Source organism: Myripristis murdjan, chromosome 9, assembly GCF_902150065.1.
Source record: "Myripristis murdjan chromosome 9, fMyrMur1.1, whole genome shotgun sequence".
In the NCBI taxonomy this organism is placed as follows: Eukaryota; Metazoa; Chordata; class Actinopteri; order Holocentriformes; family Holocentridae; genus Myripristis; species Myripristis murdjan.
This window is the reverse complement of record NC_043988.1, coordinates 10,302,163-10,318,570: the sequence shown is the minus strand read 5'-3', so window position 1 is coordinate 10,318,570 and position 16,408 is coordinate 10,302,163. Positions and strand designations below refer to the sequence as shown.

The 16,408-nt window shown below is 39.8% G+C and overlaps 1 protein-coding gene across 2 annotated transcripts; it reads left to right on the top strand.

Annotated features, from left to right (window-relative positions):
* piwil1 (piwi-like RNA-mediated gene silencing 1) lies at window positions 1-16,360 on the top strand. 2 transcript variants are annotated; one of them, XM_030061057.1, is made up of 21 exons: window positions 1-123; window positions 1,758-1,850; window positions 3,042-3,138; window positions 4,880-5,008; window positions 5,124-5,338; window positions 5,617-5,738; window positions 6,214-6,294; window positions 8,358-8,555; window positions 8,688-8,796; window positions 9,607-9,733; window positions 10,264-10,381; window positions 10,517-10,631; window positions 10,741-10,928; window positions 11,448-11,520; window positions 11,810-12,010; window positions 13,801-13,904; window positions 14,049-14,119; window positions 14,250-14,403; window positions 14,773-14,898; window positions 15,115-15,262; window positions 15,595-16,360. In XM_030061057.1, the coding sequence occupies exons 2-21, from the start codon at window positions 1,782-1,784 to the stop codon at window positions 15,709-15,711; spliced, it is 2,562 nt and encodes an 853-aa protein (XP_029916917.1). In that variant the 5' UTR covers window positions 1-123; window positions 1,758-1,781; the 3' UTR covers window positions 15,712-16,360. The 2 variants fall into 2 exon arrangements, with proteins under 2 accessions (XP_029916917.1, XP_029916918.1); XM_030061058.1 differs by lacking the exon at window positions 1-123 and adding an exon at window positions 1,039-1,264.
* The last annotated feature ends 48 nt before the right edge of the window (window positions 16,361-16,408 follow it).

The following is a 16,408-nucleotide window of genomic DNA, read 5'->3' as shown; positions in this document are numbered from 1 at the left end:
CTGTAAGTAATCAACGAGCGGCATTTTACTCATCCGACTGTAACTTTTCCTAGGCGGGGCCGTGCCACCTGTGCTGAGCAATTTTCAGTTTTTTTGGGAAAAAAAAGCAGTATTGCCTTGAATGTGAGTACAGGAAAGGTTATCAAACTTTACGCAGCATTTTGACACTACAACCTTTTTCCATGCTTACTCTATTTCCAGATGAGCCGTTAGAAATCCTGAGGCGGGTGTTGAGTTAATTAGCTGACAGTGGAGTCGCGCTAGCATTGGGCATTTTATTGGCTATGTCCTAACTTATTGATCACAAGTACTCCAGCTCTGTAATGTCAGCTGTTGCGGTTACCTGGTCTTACATACTAACGCTTACAATATAATTTGTCCGACAGTGCGTCCTGCTAATTAGCTTCATTTGTCAGTGTTGGATGCCATGCCCACGTTAGCCATAATTTAGCGCCACGTGTAATCAACCAGTCTCTTAGCAGCGCCAGTCTCTTTAGCGCCGCACACTTATATGGCAGGATTAAACGGATTAATGAAACCAAAAGCTGCTCATTTTAAAGTCAAGGAAATGAAGGAAAATATGTGCATCCAACAGGAAGTCTTTGTTAGCTAAATTTAAGTCAAACTGCGCAATTTTTCCGGATGCCATGCTAACATTAGCCGTCATTTAGCGCCAGGTGTGAAAACTGTTTGAAGTCAATGCTTGAATTGACATATTTATTTTTTGCAGTCTTTTCACTGTCTTAGCCCTAACTAGCTTATGATTAACCTTAACTAATAAGCCAAAATGACCACTCAAATGACCATACTATCTTTGGGGGAAAAAATGCTTGGACGTACTGGACATAGTTGCCGTGTGTCAGCATTTTTCTGTATGAGCAGCAGATGGCGCTGCTCATGGTGTTTTGAGCTGTGTCTCTTGAATGGAGGTTTTTTATTAACTTTGCTTTGAGGAGGTGTGTGTTAGTCAGTCCTTTGGCCAGGTGTGTGTGTTTGTGTAATTATTTAGCAGCCGAGAAATATTGACTTATTGCCCTTGTAGGAAAGTAGCATCTACTGCTGTATACGATTCATTCACCCGTTACCAACTGATTGAGCCAGCAAGCCGGATTTTTTTGAACTGCAAAGTGAAGTGATTCATGGACTCTTGATAGACTATACCAGAGTTTTCTATACAAAAGTGACTCCCTGTCTTCTAATCAGAAAAGCTACACCCTTGAAATGGATGTTTGAAAACTCCTTTTAGCCCGTATCAGTTGATTGCGTAAGTTGAATTTTCATCATGAAATTATAAATGATTGGCATATAGTCAGCCTGCAAGTGTTTGTAGTCTGCAAAATTTTAGTCTTAAACCAAACATAACTTTGGCTTCCAAGTTGCCCAGGCATGTCACACGGATAAGTGATGTTAATTGATCCCTGATGTAAGCGCTCAGGCTCAGCTCAGTTCAGGTTTGTTAGGGGTTTTTGTTTTACTAATAGGATTGCATTTGAAGATTTAAGATACTTTATTTTTGGTGTGTGTTTTGGAATCTCCCAAGATGCCCAGCTTTACTAGCTGCCAACACCCGAATGTTTCGTGATGTTTTGTGACATCAGGATTTGGCTGTTTGCACACCATTTGGTTCATAAGGTGGCAGAATGTGGTGTGAACAATAAAACCTTTAGAGGTAGATTAACAGCAATATCCTGGTCTAAAATATTGACGTTTTTCAAAGCTTACTCTTTTGCACTAATGCCAACCTTCTTTTCCATCAGCTGCTCCTTTAAAACTGTTTAAAAATGACTGGACGGGCAAGAGCAAGATCAAGAGGCCGTGCACGCGGTCAGGAGACTGCGAAGCCTGGAGCGGTAAGGAAGCACGTCTTCATTACAGCCACAGTGTGTCAGAGCGAGGGGCTCTGTGAGATTTTCTTAACAGTTGTGTGAGCAAAATAACAGCTGAGGTGTTGTTACAATACAAACAAACTAGATTTTTTTTTTTTTTTTTTTTTTTTTTACAAAACTAGATGTAGTAAATCAAATGAGCATTTTATAATTCTGTTTTTTTTTATTTGACATTTCATCTTGCCCTGCAAAAAGTAAGAATTATGAACTATAAATAACTGACTATTGAAATTGATGAAGCAATATTACCTTTTTGAAAACAAAATAGATGACATTTATAATAGGTTTCTCTGTTAAATGTTGGCTATAATTGGAAACTGACAGGAATATGCATGCTGAAAGTAAATGATATAAGACAGACACAGCCTGACTTTGAGACACACTGATGATAAGAAATAACAGAATCCTCAGACCTATAGCCATTTTGAGGAGCTTTAAAAATGCAAAGTAATGTATTCCCCTTTTTGTTATGTTACATTGGAAGGTCATAGTAGGAATATGCACAGTTCACCTTTCATTTAATTATCAGAGAAGGCAATGTGTTTTAAAAGTCCTCAGTATTTCATAAGAAAAAAGAATAACATAAAAAAATGGTCTTTTGGGGGTCCTGACCTCCAGTTTGAGAACCAGGTCTAGATCATAAGGGCGGGACGGTGAGTTGTGTTTGACCATTTGGCAGTAGCTTTTTGCAAGAAGGTTAAGTTAAATCAAATATCACTTCTCTTCCCTGAGAATTGTCTGTAGATTTTTCATAATAAAATTAATGCTTGAGTGTTAGTGCTGTCAGAATGCCAACATTTTACCCTTTTTTTTTTTTTTTTTTTTTTTAAATACCTGCTAAATACAATGTAGTGTAACATCTATATTCTCTCCAATGACCTTGTTTTCTTGATTATGAGTTGCAAAAGAGCAAGTTGACATTTGGGATGAGAAGTTTAGATTTGATAAGTGTTTTGACTACAAATTTAACTAGAAACAATGTCGACTATAAATAATTATTTTTTCCAGATTAAGGCATAAAGGAAATGGATCACAGTGACTTATATTTTTAATTTAAACCCCCACTTGGAAAACCTCAACGTAACCAAATTACTTTTAAAAATGTATGAGCTGAGTCATGATTAATACAGTGTCAGTATTTTTGTGAGTACCCAGGCTCAAGAGGCGGCACCAGCACCTGCCCCACCCGCTGAAGCGGGGCTGGTTGGTAGAGGAAGACAGAAAACCACTCCTGGAGCTATGGCCACTGAAGGTACAGTTTTGTCCTCAAGTTACATTTTAACACACAAAGTTTCTTTTTTCTAATTTTGGAGGGGAATATTTTTTCATCTAACTCAGAGGTCTTCTACCTGCGGAGGTACTGCAGGGGGGTCGTGAAATTTTTGGCTGATTAGACAATTTTTTAATTAATTAATTAATTAATTTTTATTTATTTTATTTATTTATTTTTTTTTCATCCGATTTTTTTCCCCACACAAATTTAAAAGTCTTTAAATACACATTAACATGAATCCAATATATTATAGCAAATTTATAAATGGAGACAAAATATGTAATCTTTCAGTCAGCAATGCACACATTCTGCGACATGCGGCGGCCTTGTGATCTCAAGCTGGGCACCGCTGCTGTATCAATCAAGGGGAACCTGACACGCGGTGTCCTCGTGATTGATACAACAGCGGTGCCCAGCTTGAGATCACGATATCATCAGGGTCAGACATCTCACTAATGTTGGAATATGTGTGCCATCCACAGATGGCTTGAGGATGTCCCAACTACATGTATGTTTAAAATAAAAACATGAATCTCTTAATTATTTTAATAGTTCAGTATTGTTTGCAGTGTTGCAGATATGTTTATTCATGGCAGTGGCACTAATAGGCCATCACTTATTTTTGTTTCCACTTTACCTTTTGCTGTCACTTTACCTTGCATGTTTAGAATAAAAACTTGAATAAATAAACCTGTGTATTATTTGAATAGCTTGGTATTGAATGCACAGTAATAAGGTACATTTATACATGTCACTAGGCCCAGTTTAATATAAAACACAATTTTATACCATATATATTAAAGGGGTTCCCTGCTCCATCACTCGATCAGTTTGGGGGTCCTTGGCTTGAAAAACGTTGAAGACCCCTGATCTAACTAAATGGATTCAATTCAGTGCCTCAGCTAAAGAATGGCTATGGTTGTGAATGCTGCTCCTTGGGACCCGAGGAGAGCACTGCTGCCTGTCTATCCTGCAAGGCAATTAATTCCAGCCAGTGGATTTCACTTTGTATCCCAGATGCAAATCAGTCTCTTTAATGAATGTCTAGAATGGAAATCTACAGAGTTTAAGTGCAGAGGAACAGGGTAAAACCACTGGGTTTACCCCCAGATGCTATTAGTACAATCTATGGCTGCCAGAGCTCTGTATGTGTAATGATTTCTGTTAAGTTATCATTTTTTTTGTTCCATGATTTTTTTTTTCCTTCAGTCTCTGTGTTTGCTTAAAATTACACAAAAAATAATTGGATCCTTGTGGAACGGGCTCCAGGGCTAAATCATCCAGACCCCTGGACTCCCCTAGGCGACTCTGTGCTGTCGTTGTCTTGGCACAAGTACTGCACCCGTGTCTGAAGTCATATTTGTCGAAGTCAACAGTTAACATGGACTTGTTCCAACTTGGTGTTTTAAAACACTTTTGATTCCTGAATTCGACAGTGCACAGATTTGCCACCTCAATTCTAAGAGAGGCAAAGTGAAAGCAGCTCACACACTGGCAAAATAAGTGAAATCTGAGGCTTACTGGTACAAAAAATAACCAGATTTGTTAGTGCAACAAGTTCCTACACATCTGTATTATACCTCTCAAGATAATGGACTTATATGAGGGCAAACGGTTATCTCCTTGTATCACACCATTGTCTACTTAAAATCTGTATCTTTGGTCAACATGCAAGAATAAACTGCAGCTCACTTTTTTCCCCCTTTTTTTTTTTAAATAGCCGTTCTTGAGATCTCAGCTGGCTTTCAGCAGGTGAAGCTGGGAGAGCGAGGTGGACGGCGCCATGACTTTCATGATAGTGGAATTAACACCAGGCAGGCCATGGAGCATGTCAAAGAATCAAAGACTGGTCTGTCAAAATTGAGCACATTTATAAACAAAAGCCTGATTGAACCAGTGCACCAGTGGATTGGCAGAGTGAAATGTAAATACTTCTTGACAATCTTTTATGTGTACTTCTGCAGGTAGCAGTGGCTCTGCCATTCAGTTGAGTTCCAACTTCTTTCGCATCCTGTCCCGCCCCCGGTGGGTTCTGTACCAGTACCATGTCGACTTTAATCCCCCAATGGAGTCTCGACGGCTGCGTTCAGCTCTGCTCTTTCAGCATGAGGAAACGCTGGGCTCCTCACGCACCTTTGATGGAGCCATTCTCTTTCTGCCACGCAGGCTGCCCAACAAGGTCAGTGAAGATGGCTCTGATGTAAATAGAGGGGTGGTTTCACACCTGGCTCGTTGAGAGCAGTTGTTTGGAAATCAGGAGCGTTTCCCCCCCACATGCTGGCCGACATCACCAAGAAGGCTGGTCTCAGCTCTTTCTCATGTAAACCTTGGAGCAACTAGTTGGCTCTAAGAGCTCAGCCAACTCACTCAAAACCCAAATTGTTTTGAATTTAACAGCCAAGAGTGGCTGGGAAACAAGTTAATTTCCTGTCCTGAAATATTTTCATTTTTGTGTAGGAGACTGTGCTACACAGTGACACAAGGAACGGAGAGCACGTTAAGATAACTGTCACCCTGACAAATGAACTGCCACCCACTTCACCAGTGTGCCTTCAGTTTTACAACATCATCTTTCGGAGGTTAGTTTTCTAGTGGGGATAGTATGAAATCCCCATTGAGTAATTTTCAGATTTTGGAGTTGAGAATGATAAATGTTTACCAGTAAGACTTTGTTATGTTTTTATTCTATAGTCCGAGCTTAAAATTGATTATCTCTAAATCTCGTGCCTCAAAAACTGAAGTTTGGTACATAATTGAAAATTTTAAGTGTTTAATTCAGTGTCACCGCCAACATGTGGAAGTGAACTATGAGTAAGCATAAGGATATTAAGTTACCTCCTTGCATATTTTAACTATTCGCACTAGTTAAAGACACTACAGTGGCTACATGCCTGTATAGTAATACTTGCTGCTGTACATGTCTCCAGCTTTGGTGTGACAGAACTGTTGATCAGGAGGTATGATTGATGTGCTGTTGCTGATGAGGTATACAAAATGAGATACACTAACGTTTTGCTGATGAATCAAAGTCTTGAATAAATCTTATTTATTCAGGATCTTGAGAATGCTCGACATGCAGCAGATCGGACGCAACTACTACAACGCCAAGGATTCACTCAACATGTCACAGTACAAGTATGTTTCAGCTGTCTCACTGTTGATTCTCAAACATAGCTTAAGCTGTCCTGAATGTCACCATTAAAACAAGTTTTGTCCAGAACCTTCAGTGGCTAGTAACACCCACAATCCAGCGGCGACGGTATTGATATCACAGATACAGTTTGGGCTGTACCACTTGATTTAATTTTTGTCATTACAATGTCAGGTTGCTGAGATTAACAAAAATGCTGTTACTGATATAGCTTACCAGTATTTGTTGGGGCCCTGTGATTTCCACCCATTAGAAAACAGACAGAATTTTTGTGTTGATAGTAAAAAGGAAATCAATCGTAAAATGTGGAATTATTCTTGTTACTACACAGTCTTGCATCGGTCAGTTTCAGGCTTGTTAAATGATTCAAGTTCAGAGTTTTTAAAATGTTTTTAAAAATTAGTGTTTTCCCTGCCAGGGTAAGCATTTTTTCTTCACAACGCCCAAGTTGAATGACCAGGAAAAAAAAACCTGCTGAGTCTGTACTGTGTTTTGGTGTCATTTGCGTATGCGATGCTATAACCTCTGTGCTCTGACTGATTGCTCTATGTTTTACAGAGGGCAGGGCTCAGCCCCTCTTACACACACATATACCATAACTATTGAAGCACTTCCCTTCGTTCCTGAACTGTGGAAATTTCATTCATCCACAGTGATTAGAGACTGAAGCACAAAACAGGAAAAAATGCAAAACAAAATTTTGAAAAAAAAACTGATTTCATAGGGCCCTGCTATGGTCATAAAATTCCTCTGGTGTGTCTAGTAGGGTTGTCAAAAATATCAATACTAAGTATCGATACTAAAAGGCCGTAACCGGATACGATATTAATTTGCCAAAGTATCGATACTACAGTGCACGAGTGCGTCACGCGCACTCGACAGGCAGCGCCACAGGCCAAACAGCGTCCGATCGGCAGAGCTCCAGCAACTCGGCCAGTGTTGCCAACTTGGCGACTTTCTCGCTAAATCTGGCGACTTTCCAACTCCCCATGGCGACTTTTTTTGTCAAAAGCAACTAGCGACAAATCTAATGACTTTTCCTGGTGTTACTGGAGACTTTTCTAGTATTTTGGAGACTGACATGAAAGCACGTATCGTTCCTCTGCAGTTCCTGTTCTCAGCGAGCAGCGGGTGCTGCCGCGAGCCCCTCCTCCGCCCCAAAGTCCTCACAGTCTCGAGCTGCGCGCGGCAGCCGCAGGCAGCTGCGGTCAAGAGAGGAGACCCTCACCACTCTGCGTCCAGGCAGCAAATGAATCGCGCATGCGCAAAGCCGCTGTTGACACAATTCCAGAAAATGTCAATCATATAAAACAATAATATGTTAATAAAAATAATGCTTAATAGTTTGTTGTAAATTTGTAGTTATAAAACATATGTCATTGTTATTTTTGCACTATAAGTTAAAATGTAAAATTATTGTTATTTGGGTTATTTTTGCAATTTGCACAGAGTGAAAATAAAATGTGATTTTATTTTTTATTTTTTGATTGAATAGGCTATTTTTGAGTTTTAATTTTAATATAAATATTTTTTATGCCTTTTAAATTTTTGTCATTTTTTTATCCCCGCGGTATCGAAAATGGTATCGAGTATCGAATATTTTCCTAGGTTTCGATATCGAGTTTGAAATTTTAGTATCGTGACAACCCTAGTGTGTAGGCTGCCACGCCTCCCTGCCCTGCTGCCCCACGCACACACACGTCTCAGTGCATGGTCCGTACAGAGATTATAAAATTGCTCTCTGGTGACGCTATGTTCTGTGTGAGACTTTTAGTGACTCTTAATGATTTTTAGTTTTCTCCAAACTGGTGCAAATTTTGGTAACCATGGTGACAGCTTGGGTCAGGATGGCTTCTTGTTGCTGATGCCCTCCATTTTGCCTTTTCTTAATAGCAAAAACATAACATTACTCATAGATTATAAATATCAGATAAAACATTTTGAGGTAAATGTTATACTGTGAATGCTGGTGCCATTGCTTTAAAAAATACATTCTGCATCGCAATAGTTGTTAATATAGTGGCCTTTGGGTGTATTATTTCCCCAGCTTGACCATCTGGCCAGGGTATACCACCACGATCCTGCAGTACGAGTCAAGCATTATGCTGTGCACTGATGTCAGCCACAAGGTGCTGCGTAGTGAAACGGTCCTGGACTTCATGTACAACCTCAGGCAGAGGTGTGGTGAGCAGCACTTCCTTGAGGCCTGCACCAAAGAGCTTGTTGGACTCATCGTCCTCACCAAGTAAGTTCTGTAATCTGTACTGCTTTACTATTTTTGAATTGAAGTGCCTTGGATGACTTTGCAAAATCTTCAGTCTTGTGAGTACAGTTGCCTTGACCCCAAAGATTAGAATTAACCCTTTCCTTTGCTCAGGTACAACAACAAGACATACAAGATTGATGACATTGCGTGGGATTACACTCCCAAAAACACTTTCAAGAGGGGAGATGCTGATGTTACCTTCATGAGCTACTACAAGAGTGTAGGTGTTCTGCTCTTAACATGTTGCTGTAATGTGGAGGAGTGTTGGATATACATACACACGGAGCTAGACAGGAATGCCCACAAACGTCACATCCGGTTTTAGCCTGGGTGGAAAACAAAGCCTTAGCGACCATTGAAAACAACGAGCGGACAATGGTTAAGAGCTGCCGTTACGTTTTGCACATTGAATTTTGCTAAAAATCCGGAATTATAGTTTATACGTTTGCCAAATGTAAACACAGAGCCCATTAGAAGGACAAAGTTGAGAGGATAAATCTTGCCGTCTGTGGAATCCCTGCATGATAACAAATAGCTCACATTTATATATTCATTATTACAACCTTTATTTAACCAGTAAAACTAATTGAGACATGAGTCTTAGAAGAAAAAACTGACTAAGAGGTGGTCATTGGCAAACATCTGTATTTCTCAGCTCATGTGTCAAAACAGCTACCTGTAATTCACTCAAATGAGCTCCATAAACATGATTAATTCATTACTGGCTCTTGCTGTTTGATTTTAAGGTAAGTTTAATTGAACATAGCTGTAGAAAATGTAATAGTGTCTCTTACCAGGCGACTCAATCAGATAGTTGTAGATGTCTCCGTACGCGACCGGAGGCCATTGCGTTGGATCATCTGTCCAGTCCTTCATAAGATATGGACAACAGTTGATTCCGAGTTTGGTCAACTTTGACAGGTAGCGTTCTTTGTCGGCTGGCAATAAAGAATCAATGTAAGCCACCCCCACCCCCCCCCACCTCCCCCCTATTAGTCTGCATTGGAATAAACATATCATCTTTTTTCAGCAATATAATCTGGATATCACAGACGGGAACCAGGTGCTTTTGATCAGCCATGTGAAGAGGCGTGGTCCTGCGGGGGGTCCCCCTCCAGGCCCGGCCCTGCTTATCCCAGAGTTCTGCTTCATGACAGGTTATCCACTCATTTAGTCAGCACTTGACTCCATATTCATATTTAATATATTTACATTTTACTTTTAGTCATTTAGCACTCTGTAGTATTCTTATCCTTAATTGACAATGTGTGTGACAGTATGTTATTGCAAGCAGCGAGTAGTGAGTACAGGAGTTAATGTTATAATTCCCTGACTGAACATATACTGCAACATGCAGTAAATCAACAGATATGCTCAGAGTCTCAAAGAAAAGGTACACTTTTTAAAAGTACTGTTGTAGACATGTTAAGGTTTACTCGCTGGTGGTGTGAGTAAACCTCACCCTATATTTATCTGTGAGATTTCAGAGTTTCCTCTATAATTACAAAAATTTCAAATTCTGTTTTCGCTTCATCATTATGGAGCATTAAGTGCAGAATGATGTGGGGGGAAAAGAATTTAATGATTTTAACATAAGGCTGCAGCTTAACAAATGTGGAAAATAGTGAAGGGGGTCTGAATGCTTTGATTGCACGTGTGTGTGTATATTGACACGTGTTCTCCACAGGCCTGACTGATAAGATGCGTACTGACTTCAACATGATGAAGGAGTTGGCCCACCACACCAGACTGGCCCCACAGGAGCGAGAGCGACGACTCACCGGTTTTGTCAATAACATACAAAGGTTGTTATATTCAGACATTTCCATGGAAGTACCATTTAATCTTAAGACTTGTTTAAACCTGTGTCTTTTGCTGGCAGCATTTAAAGGCAGCACAAACCCAGGCTCTTACTTTTAAACCATAAAATTATTTTGTAGGAACACTGCTGCACAGGCAGAGTTGAACACCTGGGGACTCAACATTGACAAGCAGCTGCTGAAACTGAATGGCCGAGTCCTCCAGGGGGAGGTGATTGTTCAGGGACCAAAATCGGTAAAGAATTCTCTGGATTAGAGGAATCTGGTTTATGTAAAGTTGTGTTTGAGAGAGTGTCTGTCAGTGGACCTATTTTTTTGTTTTGTTTTATTTTTTTGTCACGTAGTACGAATATGACCCCTCCAAAGCTGAGTGGTCCAGGGAGATGCGTGGAATACCTGTGATCAGCTCCCCTCCGCTGGACAATTGGGTTATGTTCTACCCCCGTCGCAACGCCAATGAAGCCCAGAACCTCCTGCAGACCCTCTGCAAAGTTTCAGGTCCTCTCGGCATTCATGTGCAGCGGCCTGTCATGTGAGTTGTAGCAACAGCATGTTGTACCATAAAATAAAATGTACAGGGTATGTGCATCACCCTGTGGTAGCAGGAAAGACTTGCAACTGTAGAGACTGAAAATAGCTAATTCTTGTTTACACCAAAGTTTTTACATTTTGAACAGGTATTTCAGGGGGTAGAAATGAATTGGTAAGCATGAACATTGTCATTAATGTAATCCATCTATATATTAGGGTCTATGCAAGTCATGAAAGTCTTAAAATGCTTTAGATGTTTTTAATTGAGGGCCATTAGTAAGTAGTTGGCTGATTATTTGGGTTGATATCTGGCATTTTGAGATAACTGGCATCAGTCAATGCTTGTGTTCAAAAGGATGTTTTTTTTATTAAGAGTACAAAGAGCACATCTACTCAAGCAAACAGACAATGCACAATTTTTAATTTTAAATATTACATTTTAAATCAAATAATAATTTTTTAAATAATAACTTTTAAGGGTATTCCATGTGTCATTTTTATGAATTCTCCTTTCATTTAGGGTGCAGTATGAGGATCATCAGGAGTCTCTCCTCAGAGCCGTGCAGCAGAACATTGGACCAAACACACAGATGGTTTGTCACTGTACATACACATTGAGAGCAAGGGCCAAGATAAAAATGAATAGACCCCAGCAGTACCCCAACTTCACTTCCTATTCAGTCTGACATTGTCACTGAACCATATCTAACCATTTGTTCTTGATTTGTAGCGATGTTGACTACAAATGTTGACTGCACTGTTGAATTGTCCAGTGAAAATATTTTGAGTGTGAATACACATTGGTAGCATGACTAGTGCATTAGTGGTCTTGCAGGTTCCTGGGTGGTAAGACCTTTTAGTTGCCTCCTTGCTCATCTTCAGGGGGTAGTGATCCTCCCCACCAACAGGAAGGATAAGTATGACAACATCAAGAAGTACCTGTGTGTGGACTGCCCGACTCCCAGTCAGTGTGTAGTGTCCCGAACCATCAGCAAGCCCCAGACGCTCATGACCGTGGCGACCAAAATCGCACTGCAGATGTCCTGCAAGATGGGAGGAGAGCTGTGGAGCGTGGAGATCCCTGTAAGTCACTTTGACCCCACATTTCCATTTTGTGAATAGGAAACTGTTATTGTTGGTTCAAGGCCGATCTTTGCAAAATGTGCATGTCAGTATTTTAAGATGTGACAATGGTGAATTAGCTTTCTGGAGGTCCTTGGGTAGGTGATTGTAGTAGAGCTGTGATGGAAAAGAGAAGATTTAAGCACTGAAATCACAGACAGCTCCAAGATTTAGGGAGCTGTAATTTTTTGCGATTAGCTGTAGAAAAGAATGCCTTTAATGCCTTTACACAAATGTACAACAAAATTTGGTGCATTTCCTGAGCAGTATAATAAAAAAAGTCAAGCAGCAGAATCTTCAACAGTCAAGTACACACACACATAGGGATGGGATTTGATAAGATTTTAGCGATTCCGATCCCATGATCGTATCTGTTTATCGATTGGATTCTTTAACGATTCTCTTATCGAATCTCACTGGGCAAGGGGAAGAGGGAAAAAAGTACAAATGGGGTTATTTGTATTAACTTTCTTTTAGATCACTGTGTTTTTAAAATGCCACCACTCCTGTCCATCCAAATGACTTTTACACAACTACATTTGAATGTTCAAATTATTGAAATTTTAATTAAATAACTGTACAAAACATTTTTTTTTTTTTTCTCAGTCTGGGTACAGAAGGATCAGATGCAAGTAGCATTTGACTAGAGACATTCTGATACTACCTGGTACTGGGTTATTTCGCTCGATAGCTTAAAAGGTATTGTGTACCGATACCCAGCCCTACAGCGTATACAGTATGTATAAATAAATACATTTTAAATAACTTTAAACAAACCTAAAGCATAAGTACAAGAAAATCTCTTCTCCCCTTGACCGAAAAACAAAACTGACGTTTTTAAAAAAAAAAAAAATTAGAAATTCTGATGTAGAAATTAAAATCCAGTAAGACTTTAACATGTTACTAGACAATGCTCCTTCCTTTTTTAAAAGCATATATGAGCTGAGCTGCCAAAAATAACACCAGTCCAGCAGTGACAAATACAATCAAGTCAGGAACTCTAATGTAGAAAAATAACAGTTTAAAAGGTTACTAGACAATACTAGCTTTAGCCATGCTAGCTTTAGCCATACTCTTGCTGCTGCTTGGTTGAGATTCATTAACGTTAGCGTCACTCCGGAGCTTATCGAAAACTTGGCATTCCTGCAAAGTAACTGCATGCTGTGTGGACAAATGTTTCTGTTAACAAGAACCAGTTCTCAAATCCCATCCCTACACACATGCTACATATTTAAAGAAAAAGAAAAAAAAAACCTGCAACTGGGAGAAAGTTTAGAGTAGTGGGCTGATTTCAACCCCTTGGACCAGCAGGGGAGTGAATGAATGGTGCTCTCCCCTCCCTCATGGTTGCACTTGGCAAAAAAGAAGGCAAAACATTTTTTAGTAAAATTAAATCAGCAGATTACCTCTGTGTGAAAGTATGAGACTGAGTTGATAAGCAAGTAACAGTGTTATGAAACGGTATGATATGCAGGAAATGATGGCATCACAGTGATGTCAGAGTGTATGCAGAACAGGTCAAGACCAATCATTAAAAAAATCATACAGATAAATGAGTCATAAATTATATATTTATATTTTGAAGAACCTGCTACATAAATTTGCATGTGATTGTTTACCATGGTTTTGATGATCCACTCATGCCCCCTTTATTCCATAATGAGAACACACTGTTGGAGAATATTTAGGAACCCTAGATAAGGAGACCTGACAAATGACTGTGCTGCTAACTCATTCCTCTCTCCATGCAGCTCAAGCAGCTCATGATTGTGGGTATTGACTGCTACCATGACACTGCTGCTGGAAAGAGGTCCATCGGAGCTCTCGTGGCCAGTCTTAACCAGGGCATGACCAGGTCAGAGTCTGTAATGTGAATAATGTGACATTTAATGTCTCAACTGGTCTCATGCGTTAGCTATTGAGCTAATCTTGTTTTAGAATTAGGTTTATCAGTCAAAGGAAAACCATGGAATTTTGTAACGTGAATTTTGTTGAAAAGGTGGTTCTCAAAATGCGTGCTGCAGAACAGAGGACAAGAAATCATGGACGGACTGAAGATGGGCTTGACTGGTGAGGTTGTTTTTTTGTTTGTTTGTTTTTTTTGTTTTGTTTTGTTTTTTAATAAACCTAATGAAGGTATCCTGTTTTATCTTGCATCATTCAGGTCTACATAAGTCATGATTTGATATTTGTTTCCCAGGTGCACTAAAAGACTATCTGAAGTTCAACAACTGCCTGCCTTCACGCATCATTGTGTACAGAGACGGAGTGGGAGACGGCATGCTGCAGAGTGTTGTCAGCTATGAGGTTCCCCAGATCATGGACTCTATCAAGTCCATGGGGCATGACTACATGTGAGTTTTGCACGTCTAAAGATGTCCTTCATAACCACATCAAATGTCATGATGCTGTTGTGTTGAAAAGACCCATGACACCCCATGTTGCGACAGTTCTCCTGTACCAGCCTTTTAGTAGTTAATGCAATGAAGATCTCTCACACACTCCCCTCTACACACAGTATGTGGTATGTGTAACTTACTTTCAAGCTGTTAAAGGATTGCTTACTTTTGGAGTGTTTCTATATATTGAAATAGGCTTTTGTGTTATAATAAAATTATATACATTCTTTTTTAGTAAAATGTAAGTCCAACTCCTTCAGAATATTCTGCATGTGAATATACCAAAGATTGAGAACTGTGTCTAAAAACTTGCCCCCATTTCAGGCCCAAGTTGTCTGTGGTGGTGGTGAAGAAGCGCATCAGCACCAGGTTCTTTGCCCACATGAATGGCAGGCTGTCCAATCCTCCCCCTGGAACCGTCATCGACACAGAGGTCACCCGACCAGAATGGTACGCTCACGCCCAAATGTGTCATGATCAGCAGCAGGACTCCCTAAATTTTCTCTGTCTGATCAGATTCAGACTTTTTGGCAGTCAGTTTCACTGTTGATAGACAGTCCCTGTTAAAGGGGTTTTCCTCACCACTGTCACCCTGTGGTTGCTCTTCAGGGGGAGATTTTGCTTTCATAAGGACCAAAGTAGTAATTTGTAACATTGAATTCCCAGGTATGACTTCTTCATTGTGAGCCAGACTGTTCGCCAGGGAAGTGTCTCCCCAACCCACTACAATGTGGTGTACGACACCAGCGGACTGAAGCCTGATCATATGCAGAGGCTCACCTACAAACTGTGCCACATGTACTACAACTGGCAGGTGAGTTGGCTCAGGTGTCACACTCCTCTAGTCAGGCATTTCTGATACGTTCAGTTACCAAGCTCCTCCACAGGTCTGGAAAAGTTTCTTTTGACCATTTCTAGGTCTTAGGACTATGAAAATTGCAAGTGTGACAGTGCACTTAGAAAATGTTAAATTCCTATTAGGTAATACATATTTTATGAAGTTGTGTGGAACTGTTCAATTTATTGTGCATACTTAATATTTTAAACTATCAGAATCATCTGCTCCAATAAAGATGTGAAGGTCTAAAGATTTATGGAATTTGAATAACTAAAAATGCAAGAATTTTGTTCTTGTCTCAATTTTAGGGCATTATCAGGGTGCCAGCACCCTGCCAGTATGCCCACAAGTTGGCCTTCCTTGTGGGGCAGAGCATCCACAGAGAGCCCAGCATGCACCTGGATGATTACCTGTTCTACCTGTAAGACTCACACTCAGAATGCGTGTCAGTTAGTTTAAGTTACTTTGTATGAAAGTTAAAGAATAAATATAAAGTTTTGTTGGCAGTTGCTCAGTTGTCTTCAAGGTAGACAACAAAAAGTTATATTTACAGTTAATCTTAATACAAATCCTAATTTGTATTGTCTGCTTTGGAGTGAAAAAGCACTTTTAGTTATGCTGTTGAAAAAGACATGATACTTTGAAGCACTTGTCTAAAAGAAAATATTTTGAAGATCTGATGGGAAGAATAAAACCTATAAAGACACGCAAATGGGAGTGCTTAAGTCTTGCTTACAACAGGATTGTACAGAAAAGACCAATAGATTTGAGAAGGGAAAAAGCTGCAAATTGCTTGCTGTCATAAGTTTTTTTTATGACATATGTTAAATTCCAGTTCTAATTTTTGTCAGTAGCCAGGAATGAAAGTTACATAAAAATGATGGTTCAGCATCAGCAACCTGCTACCTTATTATTTATTATTATTATTATTTTTTATATGATGGTTCATAGTGGGGAGTAATACAACAATGATGTTCAGTTATTGTAAGTTACGAAGGCTCAAGTGGGGTAACTATCTCCTGTTGGCCCTGTTATTTTACTGCAGATGACTAATAAACGTTTCCACAAGTGGTACATGTCTATCGTTGGCATTTTTGGCAAGAACCAGCAGACATACAAACA

Excerpts from the sequence above, each read along its gene's own strand:
- piwil1 (XM_030061057.1), top strand. The coding sequence starts at position 1,782 with ATGACTGGACGGGCAAGAGCAAGATCAAGAGGCCGTGCACGCGGTCAG. Across the intron at positions 1,851-3,041 it reads AGACTGCGAAGCCTGGAGCG|GCTCAAGAGGCGGCACCAGC; the intron begins GTAAGGAAGCAC and ends GTGAGTACCCAG. Across the intron at positions 8,556-8,687 it reads GGACTCATCGTCCTCACCAA|GTACAACAACAAGACATACA; the intron begins GTAAGTTCTGTA and ends TCCTTTGCTCAG.